The sequence below is a fragment of the Micromys minutus genome (assembly GCF_963924665.1).
Source record: "Micromys minutus genome assembly, chromosome: X".
Taxonomy (NCBI): domain Eukaryota; kingdom Metazoa; phylum Chordata; class Mammalia; order Rodentia; family Muridae; genus Micromys; species Micromys minutus.
Genome location: NC_137970.1, coordinates 18,930,356 through 18,950,727, shown reverse-complemented (window position 1 = coordinate 18,950,727; position 20,372 = coordinate 18,930,356). Strand labels below are relative to the sequence as shown.

Sequence of the window (20,372 nt, the reverse complement as noted above, 5' to 3'; positions counted from 1 at the left end):
CCAGCTCCCCCACCACAGCAAGTAGTGGATTGCCAAACACTCCAAAAAAAGAAAAAAAAAAAAAAAAACAAGACTCAGACTTGAAATCATACTTCACGATGATGGAGATCTTGGAGAAGAACATGAATAACTCCCTTAAGCAATTACAGGAGAACAAGGAAAAATCACTCAAAGAACTACAGGAAAACACAATGAAACAAATGATGTAACTGAAAAAAGAAATAGAAACAATAAAGAAAACACAAAAAGAGACAACCCTGGAGATAGAAAACCTAAAAAAGAAATCAGGAGTCACAGATGCAAGTATCACCAAAAGACTACAAGAGATGAAGTGAGAATCTCAGGGGCTGAAGACAACATAGAAAACATAGACAAACCAGTCAGAGAAGATGCAAAAGCCAAAAAGCTCCTAACTCAAAATGTCCAGGAGATCCAGGACACAATGAGAAAACCAAACCTAAGGATAACAGGAATAGAAGAGGGCGAAGAACGTAAACTAAAACCCACAGTAAATATCTTCACCAAAATCACATAAGAAAGCTTCCCTACCCCTTAATAATGAGAAGCCTACAGAACTCCAAATAGATTGGACCAGAAAAAAAATTCTTCCTGACACATAATAGTTAAAACACTAAGTGTTCAAAACAAAGAAAGAATACTAAAAGCAGTAAGGAAAAAAAGCATATGTAACATATAAAGGCAGACCAATCAGAATCACACCTGAATTCTCAACAGAGACTATGAAAGCTAGAAGATCCTGGACAGACATTATACAGACCCTAAGAGAACACAAATGTCAGCCTAGGTAACTATATCCAGCAAAACTCTCAATCACCATAGATGGAGAGACCAAGATATTCCAGGACAAAACTAAATTTATACAATATCTGAACATAAATCCAGTCCTACAAAGAATAATAGATGGAAAACTCAACACAAGGAAAGAAACTACACCCTAGAGAAAGCAAGAAAATAAATATGCAAGAAAAAAGAAAGACACACAGACATGATTCTACCTCTATCAGCAAAAATAGCAGGAAACAACAATCACTATTCCTTAATATCTGTTAACATAATTGGACTCACTTTCCCAATAAAGAGACATAGACAGTCAGACTGGATACATAAAAAGAATCCAGCATTTTGCCACATACAGGAAACTCATCTCAGCAACAGACAGGCAATACCTCAGAGTAAAAGGTTGGAAGAAAACTTTCCAAGCAAATGGTCCCAAGAAACAAGCTGGGGTAGCCATTCTAAAATCAAATAAAATAGATTTTCAACCAAAGTAATCAAAAAAAAAAAAAAAAAAAAAAAAGACAAAGAAGGACACTTTTTACTCATTACAGGAAAAATCTATCAGGATAAATTCTCAATCCTAAACATATATTCTCCAAATACAAGAGCACCCATATTTATAAAAGAAACCCTACTAAAGTTTAAAACATACATTGTACCACACACAATAATAGTGAGAGACTTCAACACTTGACTCCCATCAATGGACAGATCATGGAAGCAAAAACTGAACAAGGACACAGTGAAACTAGCAGAGATTATGAACCAATTGGAATTGATAGACATCTATAGAACATTTCATCCTAAAACAAAAGAATACACCTTCCTCTCAGCACCTCATGGCACCTTCTCCAAAACCGACCACATAGTTGGTCACAAAACAAGCCTCAATAGATATAAGAAGATTGAAATACTCCCATGCATCCTATCAGATCACCATGGTCTAAGGCTGGTCTTAACAACAAAGACAACAAAGTCCCAAATACACATGGAAGCTGAACAATGCTCTACTCAACGATAGCATAGTCAAAGAAGAAATAAAGAAATTAAGGATTTTCTAGAATTTAATGAAAATGAAAGCACAACATACCCAAATTATGAAATGAAATGAAAGCAGTATTAAAAGGAAAACTCACAGCTCTGAGTGCCTCCAAAATGAAACTGGAGAGAGCATACACTAGCAGCTTGCCAGCTCACCTGAAAGTTCTAGAGCAAAAAGAAAAGAAGATACGCCCAAGAGGAGTAGAAGCAGGAAATAATCAAATTCAGAGCAGAAATCAACCAAGAAGAACCAAAAAGTACCATACAAAGAATCAACAGAACCAGGAGCTGGTTCTTTGAGAAAATGAACAAGATTGATAAACCCTTAGCCAAACTAACTAGAGGGCAAAGAGAGAGTATCCAAATGACAAAATCAGAAATGAAGGAGGAGACATAGCAACAGAAATCGAAGAAATCATCAGATTCTACTAAAAAAGCCTATACTCAGCAAAACTAGAAAATCTGGAGGAAATGGGTAAATTTCTAAACAAATACCAGATACCAAAGTTAAATCAGAACCAGATAAACCATCTAAACAATCCCATAACACCTAAAGAAATAGAAGCAGTCATCAAAAGCCTCCCAAAGAAAAACACTCAGGGCCAGATGGGTTCAGTGCAGAATTCTATCAGACCTTTTTTGACGACCTAATACCAATACTCTCCAAACTATTCCACAAAATAGAGTCAGATGGAACACTACCTAACTCATCCTTTGAAGCCACAATTACTCTCATTCCTAAATCACACAAAGACCATACAAGGAAAGAGAACTTCAGACCAATCTCACTTAAGAACATTGATGCAAAAATACTCAACAAAATCCTTGCAAACCGAATCCAAGAACAAATCAAAACGGTCATTCACCATGATCAAGTAGGCTTTATCCCTGGGATGCAGGAATGGTTTAATATACAAAAATCCATTAACATAATCCACCATATAAACAAACTCAAAGAAAAAAACCACATGGTCATCTTATTAGATGCTGAGAAAGCATTTGACAAAATTCAACACCCCTTCATGTTAAAAGTCTTGGAAAGAACAGGAATCCAAGGCCCATACATAAACATAATAAAAGCAATATACAACAAACCAGTAGCCAACATCAAACTTAACAGTGGGAAACTTGAAGCAATCCCACTAAAATCAGGGACTAGACAAGGCTGCCCACTCTCCCCCTACTTATTCAACATAGTACTGGAAGTCCTGGCTAGAGCAATTAGACAGCAAAAGGAAATCAAAGGGCTACAAATTGCAAAGGAAGAAGTAAAAACATCACTATTTGCAGACAACATGATAGTATACTTAAATGACCCCAAAAATTTCACAAAGAGAACTCTTACAGCTAATAAACAACTTCAGAAAAGTGGCTGAATATAAAATTAACTCAAATTAGTAACCTTCCTCTACTCAAAGGACAAACATGCTGAGAAAGAAATTAGGGAAAAGATACCCTTCACAATAGTACAAAACAATGTGAAATACCTTTGACAAAGGGGCTAAAGCCATTCAATGGAAAATAGACAGCCTATTCAACAAATGGTGTTGGCTCAGCTGGTACTCAGCATGCAGAAGAATGAAAATAGACCCTTTTTTATGGCCTTGTACAAAGCTCAAGTTCAAGTGGATCAAAGATCTCCACATTAAACCAGGTACACTGAAACTATTAGAAGAGAAAGTGGGCAAAACCTTAGAACACATAGGCACAGGAGAAAATTTCCTGAACAGAACACCAATGGCTTGTGCTCTAAGATCAAGAATCAATAATGAGATTGTAAAGTCTCTGGACGGCTAAGGATGCTGTCAAGAAAACAAAATGGCAACCAACAGATTGAGGTCTAATATCAATATATACAAAGAACTCAAGAAGTTAGACTCTAGAGAACCAAACAATCCTATTAAAAATGGGGTACAGAGCTAAAGAAAGAATTCTCAACTGAGGAATACTGAATGATTGAGAAGCACCAAAGAAATGCTCTATATCCCTAGTCTTCAGGGAAATGCAAATCAAAACAACCTTGGGATTCCACCTCACACCAGTCAGAATGGCTAAGATCAAAAACTCAGATGACAGCAGATGCTGGTGAGGATGTGGAGAAAGAGGAACACTCCTCCACTGTTGGTGGGGTTATTAGCTGGTACAACCACTCTGGAAATCAGTCTGGTGGTTCCTCAGAAAATTGGACATAGTACTACCTGAAGACCCAGTTATTCCACTTCTGAGCATATACCTCAGAGATGCTCCAACATACAATAAGGACACATGCACCACAATGTTCATAGCAGACCTATTCATAAGAGCCAGAAGCTGGAAAGAACCCAGATGTCCTTCAGTAGATGAATGGATATAAAAATTGTGGTATATTTACACAATGGAGTACTACTTGCCTATTAGAAACAATGACTTTATGAAATTCCTAGGAAAATGGATCCATCTAGAGAATATCCTGAGTGAGGTAACCCAGTCACAAAAGAACAGACATAATATGCAGTCACTGATAATTGGATACTAGTCCCACAAAGCTCTGAATACCAAAAAACTCACAGACCACATGGAGCTCAAAAAAAAAAAAAAAAAAAAAAAAAAAAAAAAGGCCAAAAATTAGAAGGCTCAGTTTTTCTTAGGAAAAAAAAAAAACAATAAGTGTATAGCACCCTCTCAGAGTGTGATACACCTAGACCTTAAATCATTAATAACTCAAGAGCTAAGAAGATAGTCTTGTGGCAATTTTTGGTAGTTAAAAATCATTATGTTTTTCTATACACACCAAGAAAACTTTGACTATTTCCATGTTACAGTTTGTTTTACATGTACTTCTTGATCATTGTAAATAGTAAGATTTCAATGCATACTATCAAACCTTTAAAAAATCAAGTACTGACAAAAATATATTTATATAGTTTTATGCTAAAATGCTTTTAATAATCTGTATGTGTATCTCTGTTTTTTTAAAATAAAGTTGCAAGAAAGAAAAGCTAATGTTACATGAAAGCAAATAAACAAATAATGATACTGGCTACAGGACAGTTACAAGGAGTTTCTGTAAGAAAACTAACAAAACCAAGATGAACTGTTTTAGATTAAGTGTGATTTAAAAGAAAAGTATCATGAGAAATGGTAAATATTCTTTTAGACCACCAACATTTGTGTAGTGTATTAAGAAGTGAAAGGACCATGGACTGTGGAAGATAATTCAATGGCAAAGCACTTGCCACATTAGCATGAAAACTGGAGTTTGGATCCCCAAACTAGATATAGTAACACACATCTATAATCCCAGAATGCTTATAATGAGATGGAAGGCAGAGCTAGGAGAATCCCTAAAAATAGGTGTATACAGAACTGAACAAGAAGAGATCCTGCCACAAACAAGGTGGGAAGATGAGGACCCACACCTGAGGTTATTCTCTAAACTCCACAGACACACAACTGCATAGATAAACAATCACACAGGAATGAACATGCACAGTCACAAACACTATACACAGGAACATGCATCATACATATTCAAAATTTAAAGCCTTCCAATGCTCTTCAGTATAAATAGCCCAACTAGTGAGATAAAGAAAATTATGCTCTCTCTCAAAATTCCATGTTCACTTCAGGTATATACTTCCCCCCTGCTCCTTCCCTTCCTCAGGGATAACTTCTTGACAATCTTACGAGTCTTGCAGAGCCCAAGAGTTCACATAATTTTCCTCCTTGAAAACAAAAATACCATAGTGGGGCTGAGATGAGAGTTACCAGAATGTTCTTAGAAGCTTTAGATGGCTTAGTAAACTCTTCTGGTTTCTTTCATCTCAAGCCATATGATTTCAAAAACATTTACTATTACTTTTCCTAGCTAGATTACATGTCACACAATCAATTCACTCCTGGCACCTACCGTGGTACTAAAAGTAATAGATGTTTGCCAACTAAACAAGAGTGACTAAATAAGATTTCTGTATTACAGACCACTGACATTGATCTATTTTTTCACCTGATTACTCCTACCGAATTTTAAGATACAGAATACTACATCACCTTTAGGACTCCATGGAGCATCATCCGAATTCTTCTTTTTCTTGGGTCGAGATTTCAAAGCAGGGTCATCATCATCAGATTCCAGGGATGGATAGACTGTAGGGAGAGGTGAAGGCAGGATAAATTAAATCCCATCCAAACAACCAAGGCAGAATGATACATACATACTTCAGTCCTTCCCCTTCCTCAAGTATATCATTTACTTAATCCACATTCAATTGCAGAAAATCCGTAAATATCTTACGTTTTGTGCCTTTTCTACAGTTGTACTCTTATTATGAAAGTCCTTCTCCTATATTCACCAAATTCTTACTCAGTTGAGATACTTGGCTCACTTTTTAAAATTTAGCTCTACATTTAGTCCTTAGTCATCAGGGAAATGCAAATCAAAACAACCCTGAGACTCCACCTCACACCAGTCAGAAAGGCTAAGATCAAATCTCAGATGGCAGCAGATGCTGGCGAGGATGTGGAGAAAGAGGATCACTCCTCTACTGTTGGTGGGGTTGTAAACTGGTAAAACCACTCTGGAAATCAGTCTGGTGATTCCTCAGAAAGTTGGACATAGTACTACCTGAAGACCCAGTTTTCCACTTCTGGGCATCTGCCCCAGAGATGCTCCAACATACAATAAGGGCACATGTTTCATTATGTGAATATACCCAAAAGATAAAGATGCCCCATCATACCACAGGAGCACCTTTTCCATTATGTTCATAGCAGCCTTATTTGTGATAGTCAGAAGCTGGAAACAATGCAGATGTCCCACAACAGAGAATGGATTCAGATAATATGGTTCATTTACACATTGGAATACTTCAGCTATTAAGAACGAGGGCATCATGAGTTTTACAGGCAAATGGATAGAATTAGAAAATATCATCCTGAGTGAGGTAACCCAGACCCAAAGGACATGCATGGTATGTACTCAATTATAAGTGGATATTAGCCAAAAAAAAAAAAAAAAATACAGAATACCCACAGACCATAAAAAGTTTATCAAGCAGAAAGGCCACAGTAAGGAAGCTTCAATCCCACTTAGAAGAGGGAAGAGAATAATCACCAGAGGTGGAGGGAGGGAAGGAGGGACCAGGGTGTGAGAGGGGAGGGTAAGGAGAAAATAAGAATAGGATCAGGTATGGGGAGAGGGCCAGGAGAGAAGCTTAGAAGGCCAGGAGAATGAATGGAAATATGCAGCCTTTGGAGGGGTGACCCTCTAGAAAGTAACAGAGACCTGGTAGGTGAGAGATTCTCAGTACTCATTGGGAGTGAACTTAGCCAAAATGCCCCATCTTGGAAAGAGGGAACTCGAAGTGTCCACTTCCAGTAGATAGACAATGACTCAAGTGAAAAAATGGGATTACCAACCCATAGTAAAAAATTCTGACCTGGAATTGTTCCTGTCTAAACGAACTACAGCGACAAAAATGGAGAAGTGTCTGAGGGAAAGGTGGTCCAGTGACTGGCCCAATTTTGAGATCCATCTCATGGGGATCACCAAGGCCTGACACTATTACTGATGCTATGATGTACCTACGGACAGGAGCCGAGCATGGCTGTCCCCTAAGAGACTCTACCAGCAGCTGAGACAGATACAGATACATACATCCAACCAGGACTGAAGTCTGGGACCCCTATGGTTGAATTAGGAGAAGGGTTGAGAAAACTGAAAAGGAGGGTGACCCATAGGAAGAACAGCAGTCTCAACCCAGATCCCAGGAAGCTCCCAGAGACAGAGCCACCAACTAGGTAGCATACTGGGCTGGTCGGACTCCCCCCAACCCCCACAAACATATAGAAAAGGATTGCCTGGTCTGGCCCCAGTGGGAGAAATGTGCCTGATCTTCGAGAGACTTGAGGCTCCAGGGAAAGGGGAGGCCTGAGGAAGGGGAACACACTCTCAGAAGCAAGGGGTAGGAGGAATGGGATGAGGAACTATAGGAGGAGGGATCAGGAGGGGGCAATAGCTGGAATGTAAATAAGTAATTTTTAAAAAGATGCCTTCTCTTACTTTCATCATTTGATTCAGATTCCCCCTTAGCTCTCCATAGCAACCTGTGTTTTGTGCCTGCAGTAGAGATGTTATATTGTACTTAGGAACTGATTATTGCATCTGCTGCCTCTAATTTACAAATGAGGCCAGGAATGTGTGTTTGATTTTTCAATGAATAGTAGATATTGTTTGTGAAATAGTGGGAAAAGTAAATAGTACATATTTAATACACATAATAGGAACAAAACAACTAAGTTGAACTAGAACCAAAATTATTGGAACTGTACGCTCTAACTAATAAAATATCTATATTCAAGTATCTTATCTTAGAGAAATAAATAGAAGTATACATATTATCATAAAATCCACAGGTAATTCCTCATAATCCATAGGCAAGACACTTAGGATTTTTAATGGAAATATGGTCTATAAAGATCCAACTGATGGTGTAAAATTCTGAGGCCACTCCCAAGCCTAGAAGAAAACTGCACGAGTCACAGTCTTGCAAGAATTCCATTTCTTTCCAGAGGAGTCTATTTTCCAGACCCTTTTTCTTCAGCAAAGAGGTGAAAAGTTTGCTTCCTCACTTTTTTTTTTTAATAAAAGGAGGATTTAATTGTTCTTAGAAAGGATTTAAAACTAAATAAACAGTTGTTTCAGGAAAAGCAAGTGTGAAAGATTTTTCTACTTGAAAGAAGTAAGTGTGACACAGTGTGAAGACTTGATGCCTTAGGGTCAGAAAACTACTTAAGAGATTATGCGTAGGGGGCGGTGAGATGGCTCAGAGGTTGAAGAGCTTACTGTGTAAACCTGCTGAGTTGGTTTGATTCCCAAAATCAACATAAAGGAAGAATAAGCTGTACAGTTGTTCCCTGACCTCCACAAATGCAGCAGCACGTGTACTCATCACCACACATAATATTTTTTAAAAATTTAGTAAAAGATCATGTGTAAAGTAACTTGCATAAAAATTCCATTCCAAGCTTCACATTTTAGTAGACAGGTAATAAGGTATATATTATAATTAAGCTTATGCATAGAAAGCTTAATTTAATTTAATATAAAATTATTTAATATAAAAATAATTTAATATTATATTAAAATTAATATAATTAAATTAAAATATAAGGTTGAAGCTACTTCCTGGTTTTAAAACATATACCAAATAATAGTAATTAACTCTGTGTACAACTGGCACAAACGCAGCTATAAAAATCAACAAGAATGAATATTAAGTGCAAAAACAAAGTCATGAATAATGATCAAATGATTTTTTTGGGGGTGAGGTGGATAAGATCTCCTCCTCCTGCTAAGGCTGGCCTCAAATATCAAATGCTTCTGCCTCCCGAGTGTTGGGATGATAGGAATAAACCATGTGACTGGCTTGCACTAAGATTTTTGCACCAGTTTTCTTTTTTATTAATATTTTTAGTTAACATACAAAATAATGGCCTATGCTATTTATGCATCTATATCATTGTATATTGCAATATGACTCTGCTCTCCCTTAGCTGTTCTTAATCTCAATAAGCTCTAAGAGAATAAAATAATATAAAGCATTTTCTCCAATTAATACAAAGGTAAAAATCAGTAACAGAAAAGATATATGGAAAATTCACAACTGGGTGGAAATTATTACATACTCAAAAAGAATCAAAGAAATAATCATGTATATAATTTCAAAGACTTTGATATAGGGCCAGTGAGATAAAATGCCTACTACCAAACCCTGGGATCTACACTGTAGAAAGAGACAACTGATTCCGACAAGTTGTCATATAACCTCCGTATATATATAACATAAAATAAAATCAAATTAAAAAGGTTTACAAAAGTTTTAAAAGATTTTTATATGAATTAAAACAAAAGTAGATCATACCAAAACTTTTAAAAGATGTGGCAAAACAGCATACAATAGCAAGCAATTTAAAACTGCAAATACCTACACTTAAGATGAAAAATCCTATATTAACAACCTTTATACATTAGAAAACTAGAAGGAAAAAAATAAACTTAATCCAAAGTTAGAATGAAAAATAAAGATTACAGTGGAGGTGTCAGGGAAAGGGAAAGAAACACAAAGAATAAAATCAAAAAGAACAAAAAGTGAAGGCATTCCTGACTCTTCTACCAACTTTTGGGGCCCTTCTCTTATTGGGTTGCCTCATCCAGCCTGAATATGAAGGGGATATGTAGTCTTACTGCAACTTGTTATGCTGCCCTTTTCTGAAAGGAAATGGAGGAGGATTGGTGGTTGGAAGTTTGGGAAGGGGGGGGGTGGGAGGTGGGGGGTGGAGGAGAACTAGGAGAAGGGGAAAAAAGAGGAAACTGCAATCAGGATATAATATATGAGAGAATAAATTAAATTACTATATTACAAGAATCATTTAGTCTTCGATCTGCCCCTGCCATCTCCACACCCACAGCCTGGCTCAGGAGCCACAGTTTACAAACTAGCTTTGCCTGGTGACTACACACTTCCACTCCCATGCACTTCTTGCCATCTCCACACCCACAGGCCTTGTTCCAGACCCGTGACTCTGATATAACCGAGTAAGTACCTCCCTGCAAGCCCACGTGCCTCCTCCATCCCTATCTCCATGACCATGAGTCTAACTCGAAATCACATCCCCAGTACTTGCTTTGCCTGGTCTGGGTCCAATCAAGCAACCCACACATACACCAGCTTTACCTAGCCTACTTCTGGATACATAATTCTTGCACTGGTCAAATCTAAGGAAAGTTATAATCTCACATTGGGCACACAACCAAAGAAGCAAGTCCGCAAATGCAGGTTACATTTGAAAGAATAACAATATGAGCAGCCCAAACATTATGTGTCCCACCAAACCTACTAGTCTTATAGAAATGTTCTGAAAATTATCTAGATGAACCCCAGAACACAGAACTAAAAGAAAAATAACTTCATTAAGGAATTCAAGAGTTTAAAAGAAGACCAAACACCTCATTGACCTTCAAGAGGTTAACACAAACTTGAATAATGTTCAACAAAATACAAATATAGAACTGAACAAAATGATGAAGACAGGTCAGGATTTAAAAACCAAATTTAAGTAATGAGATAGAAATACTGGAGAGAACTTAAGCTGAAATTAAGATAAATTGACAAACTCAATGACCTTACCTTCCACCCCACCTCCTTCCAGTTCATCTCCATTCCCTTCAGATCTGTGGCTATCTGTGGCCAGACCCTTAGTTCTGGTAACCCTTTGAGAAGCCAGACCCCAAGAACCAATTAAGAGACTTCCAGAGTCAGTCCCCTTCCCATGTAGAGCTCAACTATAAATGCATCACGGATCTAAACAAATAAGTCACAGATAAAGGAAAAGCCATCAGAATAACATCTGATATCTCAATAGAAATTTTGAAAGTCAAAAGACTGTGGAGCGATGCACTTCACGTTCTAAAAGACCACAACGGCCGAAGTACACTACAGTACCCAACAAACCGTCTACCATGGTTGAAGGAAAATGAAAGATATTTCATGATACAGACTAAAACAAGCTTTTGCTTGTATGTTATGATTTCTGATTTTGTGTTTTTATGGGAATTAGAGAGAGACAGAGACAGAGACAGAGAGTGTGTATGTGTGGTATTTTTTATGTTCTGTTTTGTGTGGGGAATTATTTTTGCTTGCTTGCTTTCTAAAGAGAAAGAAAATGAAATTGGGTGGGTGGGGAGGTGAAGAGGATCTAAGAGTAGGTGGGGAAAACATGATCAGATTACTTCTTTAAAATAGACTACATCCTGGGAGGCAAAACAAATCTTTACAAATTCAGAAAGACTCCATGTATCCTATCTTACTGTAAGACAATAAAATGTAAAATTAAAAGCAAAGAAATGTCTAATAAGTAAAAAAATGCATGGCAATTAGGAGATTAAAAGAATTCTCATTGCTGAAGGATAAATGGGTTAAAGAAGAAATTGATAAGAAAATAAAAGAAAAATCTTGCTACTTAATGAAAATGAAAAAAAAGCACAACAAAATCTCTAGAGAAAAACTTATGGCACTAAGTGCCTACATTAAAAAAAATCAAAAAGGCCCAGGTGTGGTGATTCATGCCTTTAATCAGTGCTGGCAGAGGTCGTCCAGCTACATAGAAAGTGGCATGAAAGGCCCTGTCCAAAAAACAAACTAAAGTCAGAAAAAGCACAAATAATTTACTTAAAGATGCAGCTCAAGAATTTGGAAAACAAGAATAAAGCAAATTCAAATTCAGTATGTGACAAGAAATAAATTTTAAAAAATCACAACCTGAATCTAGTGACATAGAAACAAAGAAAACAATATAATGAATCAACAAAACTAAGAACTTTATAGAAAGAAGAACAAAATTGACACTTTTGATCCAACTAAACCAAAGAAAGAAATAGGTGATCTAAATAAACAGAATCAGAAATGAATGAGGAACCATTTATAACAACAAATACAGGAAATTCAAAATAATATAACGGAATATTTTGTGTTCATTTTACAAAATGAACAAATTTGTAGATTCACCCAAACCAACAAAGTTAAACCAACAACCTAAACAAATCCATAACATAAGAAACAGTAATAAAAATCACCCTAACAACAAAAGTGCAGGCCCAAATGTATTCACATCAAACTTTTAACAGATCTGTAAAGAACTACAGTCAATTCTTATTAAATTATTCAAAAAATAGACAAGGATCTGTTCTAAGCTCTTTCTGCAAAGCCTTTAGTATTTTAATACAATGCCAATGCCAGGTAAAGACAACAATGACAACAAAAAAGAAAATGACAGAGGCCAATAGCTCTGATGAATACGGGGGTCAAACATCTTCAATAAAATACAACTACAAATCAATTACAGACCAAAACAGATATTTATAAAAGATATCAAAGACTAAAATGGCTTTATCCTAGAGATGCAGGGATGGTTCAACATGCACAAGTTCATTAATGTAATAAATTACATAAATAGAATTAAAGACAAAAATCACATAATCACCTCAATAGATGCAATAGATGCAAAAAAAGCTTTGATAAAATCCAGCATAACTTTATGATAAAAAGCCCTACACAGAGTAGAACTGCGAGAAACATATTTTAAAACAATAAGGTTATATGTGACAAATAAATTCCCAATATCATCATAAATGGAAACTTAAAGCAATCTATTAAAATCAGGAATGAGAAAGGACTGTCTACTATTCCTACTTCTTTTCAATATAATGCTTGAAACACTAGCTAGAGCAAAAATGCAAAGAAGAAAATTAAAGATATAAAAAAGGAAAGAGGTTAAACTGTCTCTAATTTGCACATAACATTATATTCTAGAAACAATTATAAAACTTCCAGAAATGATCAACAGATGGCAGGATACAAAAATCAACTTGCAAAAATCTGTATCTAGGGCTCCATATACTGGTCCACAACTCCAGCAGAAGACTCCTACTCTATCAGAGGCTACGCTGGGTACCAGGAACCCCAAGTATAACACCCATGTTGTACTAGTACTTCTTAAAGTTGGTCCAGCAGTCTCCAATAGAAACCCCTCCCCTGGGCTCCATATCCAAGTCCATAATTCTGGAAGAAGACCCCTGCTCTGCTGAAGGCCAATATGGTACCAGAAACCCCAAAGGCCACACCAGTATCCAAAATCCCAGAGAAAACATAGGCACCCAAAACCACAAAGGTCACACAGACCAACAGAACACCATGTGGAGGCACCCTACTGGACTTGAAGACTCACTGATCACCAGAACTGCAGGCTACTCATGCCAGAAGACCTGAGAGAAACCAAGAAAAAAGCCATTCATCAAAAATAAACTCAGAAATAGGCACCTAAATTGTAATACCCTCAAACCCAAATGACTGAAGGCCAGTATAAGAATACAGCAGCCAAGACAATATGGCACCACCAGCTATCCTACTATAATAATCCCTTGATATTTAAACGACCTTAAATCTTATGAAGATGATACAAGCCCTTAAAGAGGAAATGAATATATCCCTTAAAGAAATCTCAAAAAACAAACAGGTGAAGGAAATGAATAAAACTGTTCAAGACCTGAAAATGGATATAGAAACAATAAAGAAAACACAAACCAAGAGAATCTGGGAGATATAAAATCTAGATAGGCAAACAGGAACTACAAATGCAAGCATCTCCAATAGAATACAAGAGAATTTCAGGAATGTATAATAGGAGAGAAGAACTTGAGAGACTTGATATATCAATCAAAAGAAAATGTTAATTCTAAAAAGCTCCTGAACCAAACTATCCAGGAAATCTGAGACATGATGAAAGACCAAACCTAAGAATAATAGGAATAGAAATACTAAACATACAGAACTAAGAACGACTATTAAGATCTGCAAGGGAAAATGTCAAGTAACATATAAAGGTAGACCTAATAGAATTACACCTGACTTCTCAAAGCTATAAGGGCCTTGTAGAGATGTGCTGCAGACTCTGTCCAGATGCCAGAGACCACAGATGCCAGCCCAGACTTCAATACCCAGAAAACCTTTCAATCACTATAGATGGAACAAATAAAGTACTCAAACTCAAATTTAAACAATCTATCCACAAATCTAGCCCCACAGAAGGTACAAGAAAAACTCCAACCCAAATAGGTTAACTACACTCAAGAACAACACACAGAAAATAATTTCATACTTGCAAAAAAAGGGAACCACATTTATGTGTGCATACCACTCACTCCCCACCCAACACCACCACCACCACCAACAACAAACTAACAACAACAAAAGAATTAACAATCACTGGTCATTAATATCAATCTCCATTCCCACCTCCCACACACAAAGGCAAAAGGCTAACAGAATGGATATGAAAAGAGCATCTAAATTGTCATGCTCTGGAGAATGTGCTCTTCTTCCCATCCCAGAACAAGGAATCAGTGATGCAGAATCACAAAGAGCTAAGTGGTAGCAGACCATCTCCTGGGGAGGAGCTTGTCAGTGCCACATTTGTTTTCCCAGTTTGTGCAAGCATCCACTGCATGAGACATTGTGCAGTGAGAACGAAACTTAGGTGTTGGTGAGATGCCATCAGAAGAAGGGAAGGAGCGTAGAGTGCACTGAGTGCTGAAGAAAGCTCCTGAGCTGAGAGACGGCCTGCAGCCCTCCTGATATGCATCTACATCCTGTGTAGAAATGTTGAATGCATCTATTTTTGTTCTTGTATGGTAGCCCTTGAAGATTTGAGGTGGTTAATGTACCTTCAGGATAAAATGTCCCTGGTCCATTTATTCTGCATTTGTTCAATAAATATTTAATTGAATTGGTTAAAAAAAAGGAAAAAGAAAAGAGGATCCATCTTTCTATTGCATACAAGAAATACACTGTAAGCTAGAGAGATGGCTCTAGGGTTAACAGCACTGGCTGCCCTTCAGATCCAGGGATCAATTCCCAGTACATGACACATAACAGCTCAGAACCGTCTCTAATTCCAGTTCAAGTGATCACTACACCTGCACACAGATATACATGTAATACACATGAAATAAAATATATTAAAAAAAACAATAAGTTTATTCAAAAAACACACTTGGACATCGAAGATAAACATTACCTTAGAGTAAAGAGTTGGAAAAATATTTTCCAAGAAAATGGACCAAAGAAGCAAGCTGGTGTAGCCATTCTAATATCTAACAAAATAGACTTCTGATCAAAATAAGTAAAAAGAAATAGGGAAGGACACTTCATACTCAAAAGAAAAATCTACCAAGATGACTTTTCAATTCTGAGTATGTCCCAAATGCAAAAGCACTCACATTTGTAAAAGAAAAATTACTAAAGCTTAAATCACACATTAACCCTGACACAATGATAGTGGGGAATTTCAATACCCCACTCTCACCAAAGGACAGGTCCCTCAGACAGAAACTAAACAGACAAATAATGGAATTAACAGAAGTTTGACTCAAGTGAACCTAACAGATATCTATAGAACATTTAACCCAAACACAAAAGAATATTCTTTCTTCTCAGTATTTCACAGAACCTTCTCCAAAATTAACCACATACTTGATCACAAGACAAGTCTCAACAGATAAAAGAAAACTGAAGTAAACCCCTGTATCTTATCAGACCACCATGGGTTAAAGCTGGATTTAAAAAAACAGAAATAGCAGAAAACAACACTAAGAGAAACTGAACAACTTTACTCAGTGATCACTGGGTCAAGGAAGAAATTAAGAAATTAAAGACCTGAATTCAATAAAAATGAATGCACAACATAATCAAACTACGGAATTCAATTAAAGCAGTGCTAAGGAGAGTTCATAGCACTAAATGCCTTTATAAAAATTAGGACAATCTCATACTGGCAACTTAATAGGTCACCTAAATGTTCTAGAACAAAAAGAATAAACATACTCATATGGAATCTATGGCAAGAAATTATCAAATGAAGGGGTGAAATCAATAAATTAGAAAGAAAAATATAAAAAAAATCAACGAAACAATGTATTGGTTCTTTGAAAAAAAAACACAAACCCTTATTTGATAAACTAACTATAAGATGAAGAAAGAATATCAAAATTAACAAAATCAGAAATGAAAATGAGAGACATTAACAAACAGAAAATGAGGAAACCATTAAGTCATACTTCAAAATCCTATACTCCACAAAAATCAGAAAATCTAAGAGAAATGGATAAATGTCTTGATAGATACCACTTACCAATGTTAAACCAAGATCAGAAAATAATTTTAAAAGACCTATAACACCTGTGGAAATAGAAGCAGTCTTTAAAAGTCTCCCATCCAAAAAATGCTCAGGGCCCACCTGAAAGTTTTAGTGCAGAATGCTATCAGACTTTCAAAAAAGAGCAAATACCAATATCCCTCAAATTATTCCATAAAATAGAAACAGAAGGAACATTGTCCAATTCATTTTATAAGGTCACTGTGACTCCAATCCAAAAAACATACAAAGATTCAACAAAGAAATCACAGACCAATTTCCCTCATGAATACTGATGCAAAAATATTCAAATATATCCAAGTACACATCAAAAAGATTATCCACAATGATCAAGTAGGCTACATCCCAGAGACTCAGGGATGGAGCAACATACCAAAATCTGTCATGTGACCCACCATATAAACAAGCTGAAAGAAAAGAACCACAAACTTATCTCATTAAATGCTGAAAAAGCCTTTGACAAAATCCAGCGCTCCTTCATGATCAGTCTTGGAGAGATCAGGAGTATAAGATACATACCTAAACACAATAAAGGCAATATACAACAAGCCAATAGCCAACATCAAATTAAATGGTGAGAAAATTAAAGGAATTCTCCGAAAGTCAGAAATAAGACAAGGCTATCTCCATTATCTATTCAACAAAGTACTTGAAGTTCTAGCTAGAGCAGTAACACAACTAAAGAAGATCAAGGGGATGGATACAAACTGGAAGGGAAGAAGTCAAAGTATCTATTTGCAGATGTTATATAGTATATACATAAGCAAATTCAAAATCCTACCAGGGAACTCCTTTATCTGAAAAACTCTTTCAGCAAAGTGGCTGGATAAAAGAGAAACTCAATTTTTCCAGTAGCCCTCCTATATACAAACAATACTTAGGCTGAGGAAGAAATCAGGGAAACATCACTCTTCACAACAGCATACAAATAATATAAAATATATTGGTGTCATTCTAACCAAGTAAGTGAAAGATCCGTATGACAAGAACTTTGCATCTTTGAAGAAAGAAATGGAGAACATGTCAGAAGATGGGAACATCTCCCATGCTCATGGATCAGTATGATTAACATAATAAAAATGACCACCCTACAAAAAGTAGTCTACAGATTCAATGCAATCAATACCCACCAAAATTCCAACACAATTAATTCTTCACAGATCTTGAAAGGAGATTTTCAGCCTCATATGGAAACAACAACAACAAAAAATACAAAACCCCAGTAATTAAAACAATCCTGAATAATAAAAGAACTGCTGGAGGCCTCACCATTCCTGACTTCAAATTGTGGTATAAAGCAATAGTAATAAAAACCACACGGTACTGCCATAAAAATAGACAGGCTGATCAATGCAACTGATTTAAGATTAAACCATAAATCCATATACCTATAAAAACCCAATTTTTTGGTTAACAATCCAGATATAGACATTGAAAAAAAACCAGCATATTTCAACAAATGGTACTGATCTAACAGATGTTTGTGTGTAATAATCCAAATAGATCCATACTTATCACCCTGCACAAAACTCAAGTCCAAGTGTATCAAGGTCCTCAATATAAAACCAAATATACTGAACCCGACAGAAGAGAAAGTGTGGAATCCCCTTGAATACACTGGTACAGGGGACAAATTTTTGAACAGAACACCAACATCCTGGCACTAAAATCAACAACTGATAAATTGGGACCTCATGAAACTGAAAAGCTTCTGCAAGACAAAGGACACTATCAGTCAATAGGACAAAACCACAGCCTACACAATGGGTAAAAAATCTTTGCCAACCCCACATCTAACAGAGGGTAAAATTCCAAAATACATAAATAAGTCAAGAAACTAGACATCAACAAACCAAATAACTCAATTAAAAACAGAGTACAGATCTAAACAAAGTTCTCAAGAGAGGAACTTCAAATGCTAAGAAGCTTAAGACATGTTTTCAACATCCTAAATGACTTTGCGATTCCATCCTGTCAGAATGGCTAAGATCAAAAACACAACTGGATAAAGACAGTCACTACAACAAATGATGCTGAAACAATTCAGTGTCTATAGGTAGAAGAATTAAAATAAACCTGTATTTATTACTTTGCATAAAAACTAACTCAAATACCAAAATATAAAACCCGAACGACTAAAAGTACTAGATAGAAGAAAAAGATAGGCAGTGTCTGGCTCTTGCTCTCACAGCCATTGCAGTACATTGAGCTCCACAGAGATAGCGCTGGGACAAGTGAGAGCCAGACAGGCACTGGGCAACTCTGTCCCTCTTGAAGGAAAATCAACTAAACATGGGCAAAGGAGATCCTAAGAAGCCGAGAGGCAAAATGTCCTCCTATGTATTCTTTGTGCAAACCTGCCGGGAGGAGCACAAGAAGAAGCACCCGGATGCTTCTGTCAGCTTCTCAGAGTTCTCCAAGAAGTGCTCAGAGAGATGGAAGACCATGTCTGCTAAAGAAAAGGGGAAGTTTGAAGATATGGCAAAGGCTGACAAGGCTCGTTATGAAAGAGAAATGAAAACCTTCATCTCTCCCAAAGGGGAGACCAAAAAGTTCAAGGACCCCAATGCACCCAAGAGGCCTCCTTCAGCCTTCTTCTTGTTCTTTTCTGAGTACCACCCAAAAATTAAAGGCGAGCATCCTGGATTATCCATTGTTGATGTCACAAAGAAATTAGGGGAGATGTGGAACAACACTGCCGTGGATGACAAGCAGCCCTATGAGAAGAAGGCCGCCAAGCTGAAGGAGAAGTACAAGGATATTGCTGCCTACAGAGCTAAAGGAAAACCTGATGCAGCGAAAAAGGGGGTGGTCAAGGCTGCAAAGAGCAAGAAAAAAGATGAAGATGATTATGAATAAGTTTGTTCTAGTTTTTTCTTGTCTATAAAACATTTAACCTGCCTGTACACAACTCACTCCTTTTAAAGAAAAAATTGAAATGTAAGGCTGTGTAAGATTTGTTTTTAAACTGTACAGAAGATGGTATCAAACTCCCTAAAACTGAGTTACACTTCCTTGTGAGTCATCATGTGGGTGCTACACTCCTTGCCTGAAGCTTTTCTTAGCAGATAGATCTTACAGTTCTGACTTTTCCAATACCCTAGGTTCTCTACTGTAACTTGGACTTCTTCACCTTAATACCTTCACACAGTGGCCTATTTTGTCTCTTTGCAGTGATCCCCCCCCCCCCCGCAACCACACATTGCTTAGATTTAGCCACATGTGGAACCATGGTGCAAAACTTGATCACTTCCTCAATCCTGAATTTTCCATGCCCCCCAAACCATGTGGATGACACTGCCATGTTCAGCTGCCAGCTCAAGATTACACACACTTACACACACAGAAAGAAAACCTTTGTGCTAAGGCTGTGATAGGAATGCAGTTATAAAGGCCTGTTTTTAAAATCATAGGCTATGGAGACCAAAACAGAATTGCTTCTGAGTAATAGGCACAGCTAATAGTCGAGCTTGCTTCATTATATAATTTTGAAAACAGCAAACAAACAAAAAAAAAAAAAAAAACCCAAAAAACAAGTCAGAGATAAATGGAAATAAGAGTCTGTACATGTTCAATACAGATTTTTTTTTCCATGTAAGTTTGATCTATGGATGAAACAATGGATATGGAACAGTCAGCTATGGACAGCTGATGGTATATACCTTTGTAAGAAATGAACTGACTAACATAGAACATTGAACACAGATAACAGTCAAATAAGCAAGAGAGGAAATGAGTTTGCTGAAGTAAAAACAGACCAAAACCAGATGACAGCTAATTTTAAG

The 20,372-nt window shown here is 36.7% G+C and overlaps 1 protein-coding gene across 2 annotated transcripts in view; it reads right to left on the bottom strand.

The window, feature by feature from the left end:
- Nucleotides 1–20,372, bottom strand: part of PHF8 (PHD finger protein 8) — a 93,266-nt gene that overhangs the window by 10,221 nt on the left and 62,673 nt on the right. For both annotated transcript variants that reach the window (XM_080910318.1, XM_080910319.1), the window contains one exon: nt 5,869–5,964. In XM_080910318.1, coding sequence (XP_080766444.1) covers nt 5,869–5,964 — 96 coding nt within the window. The remainder of the gene's footprint in view (nt 1–5,868; nt 5,965–20,372) is intronic.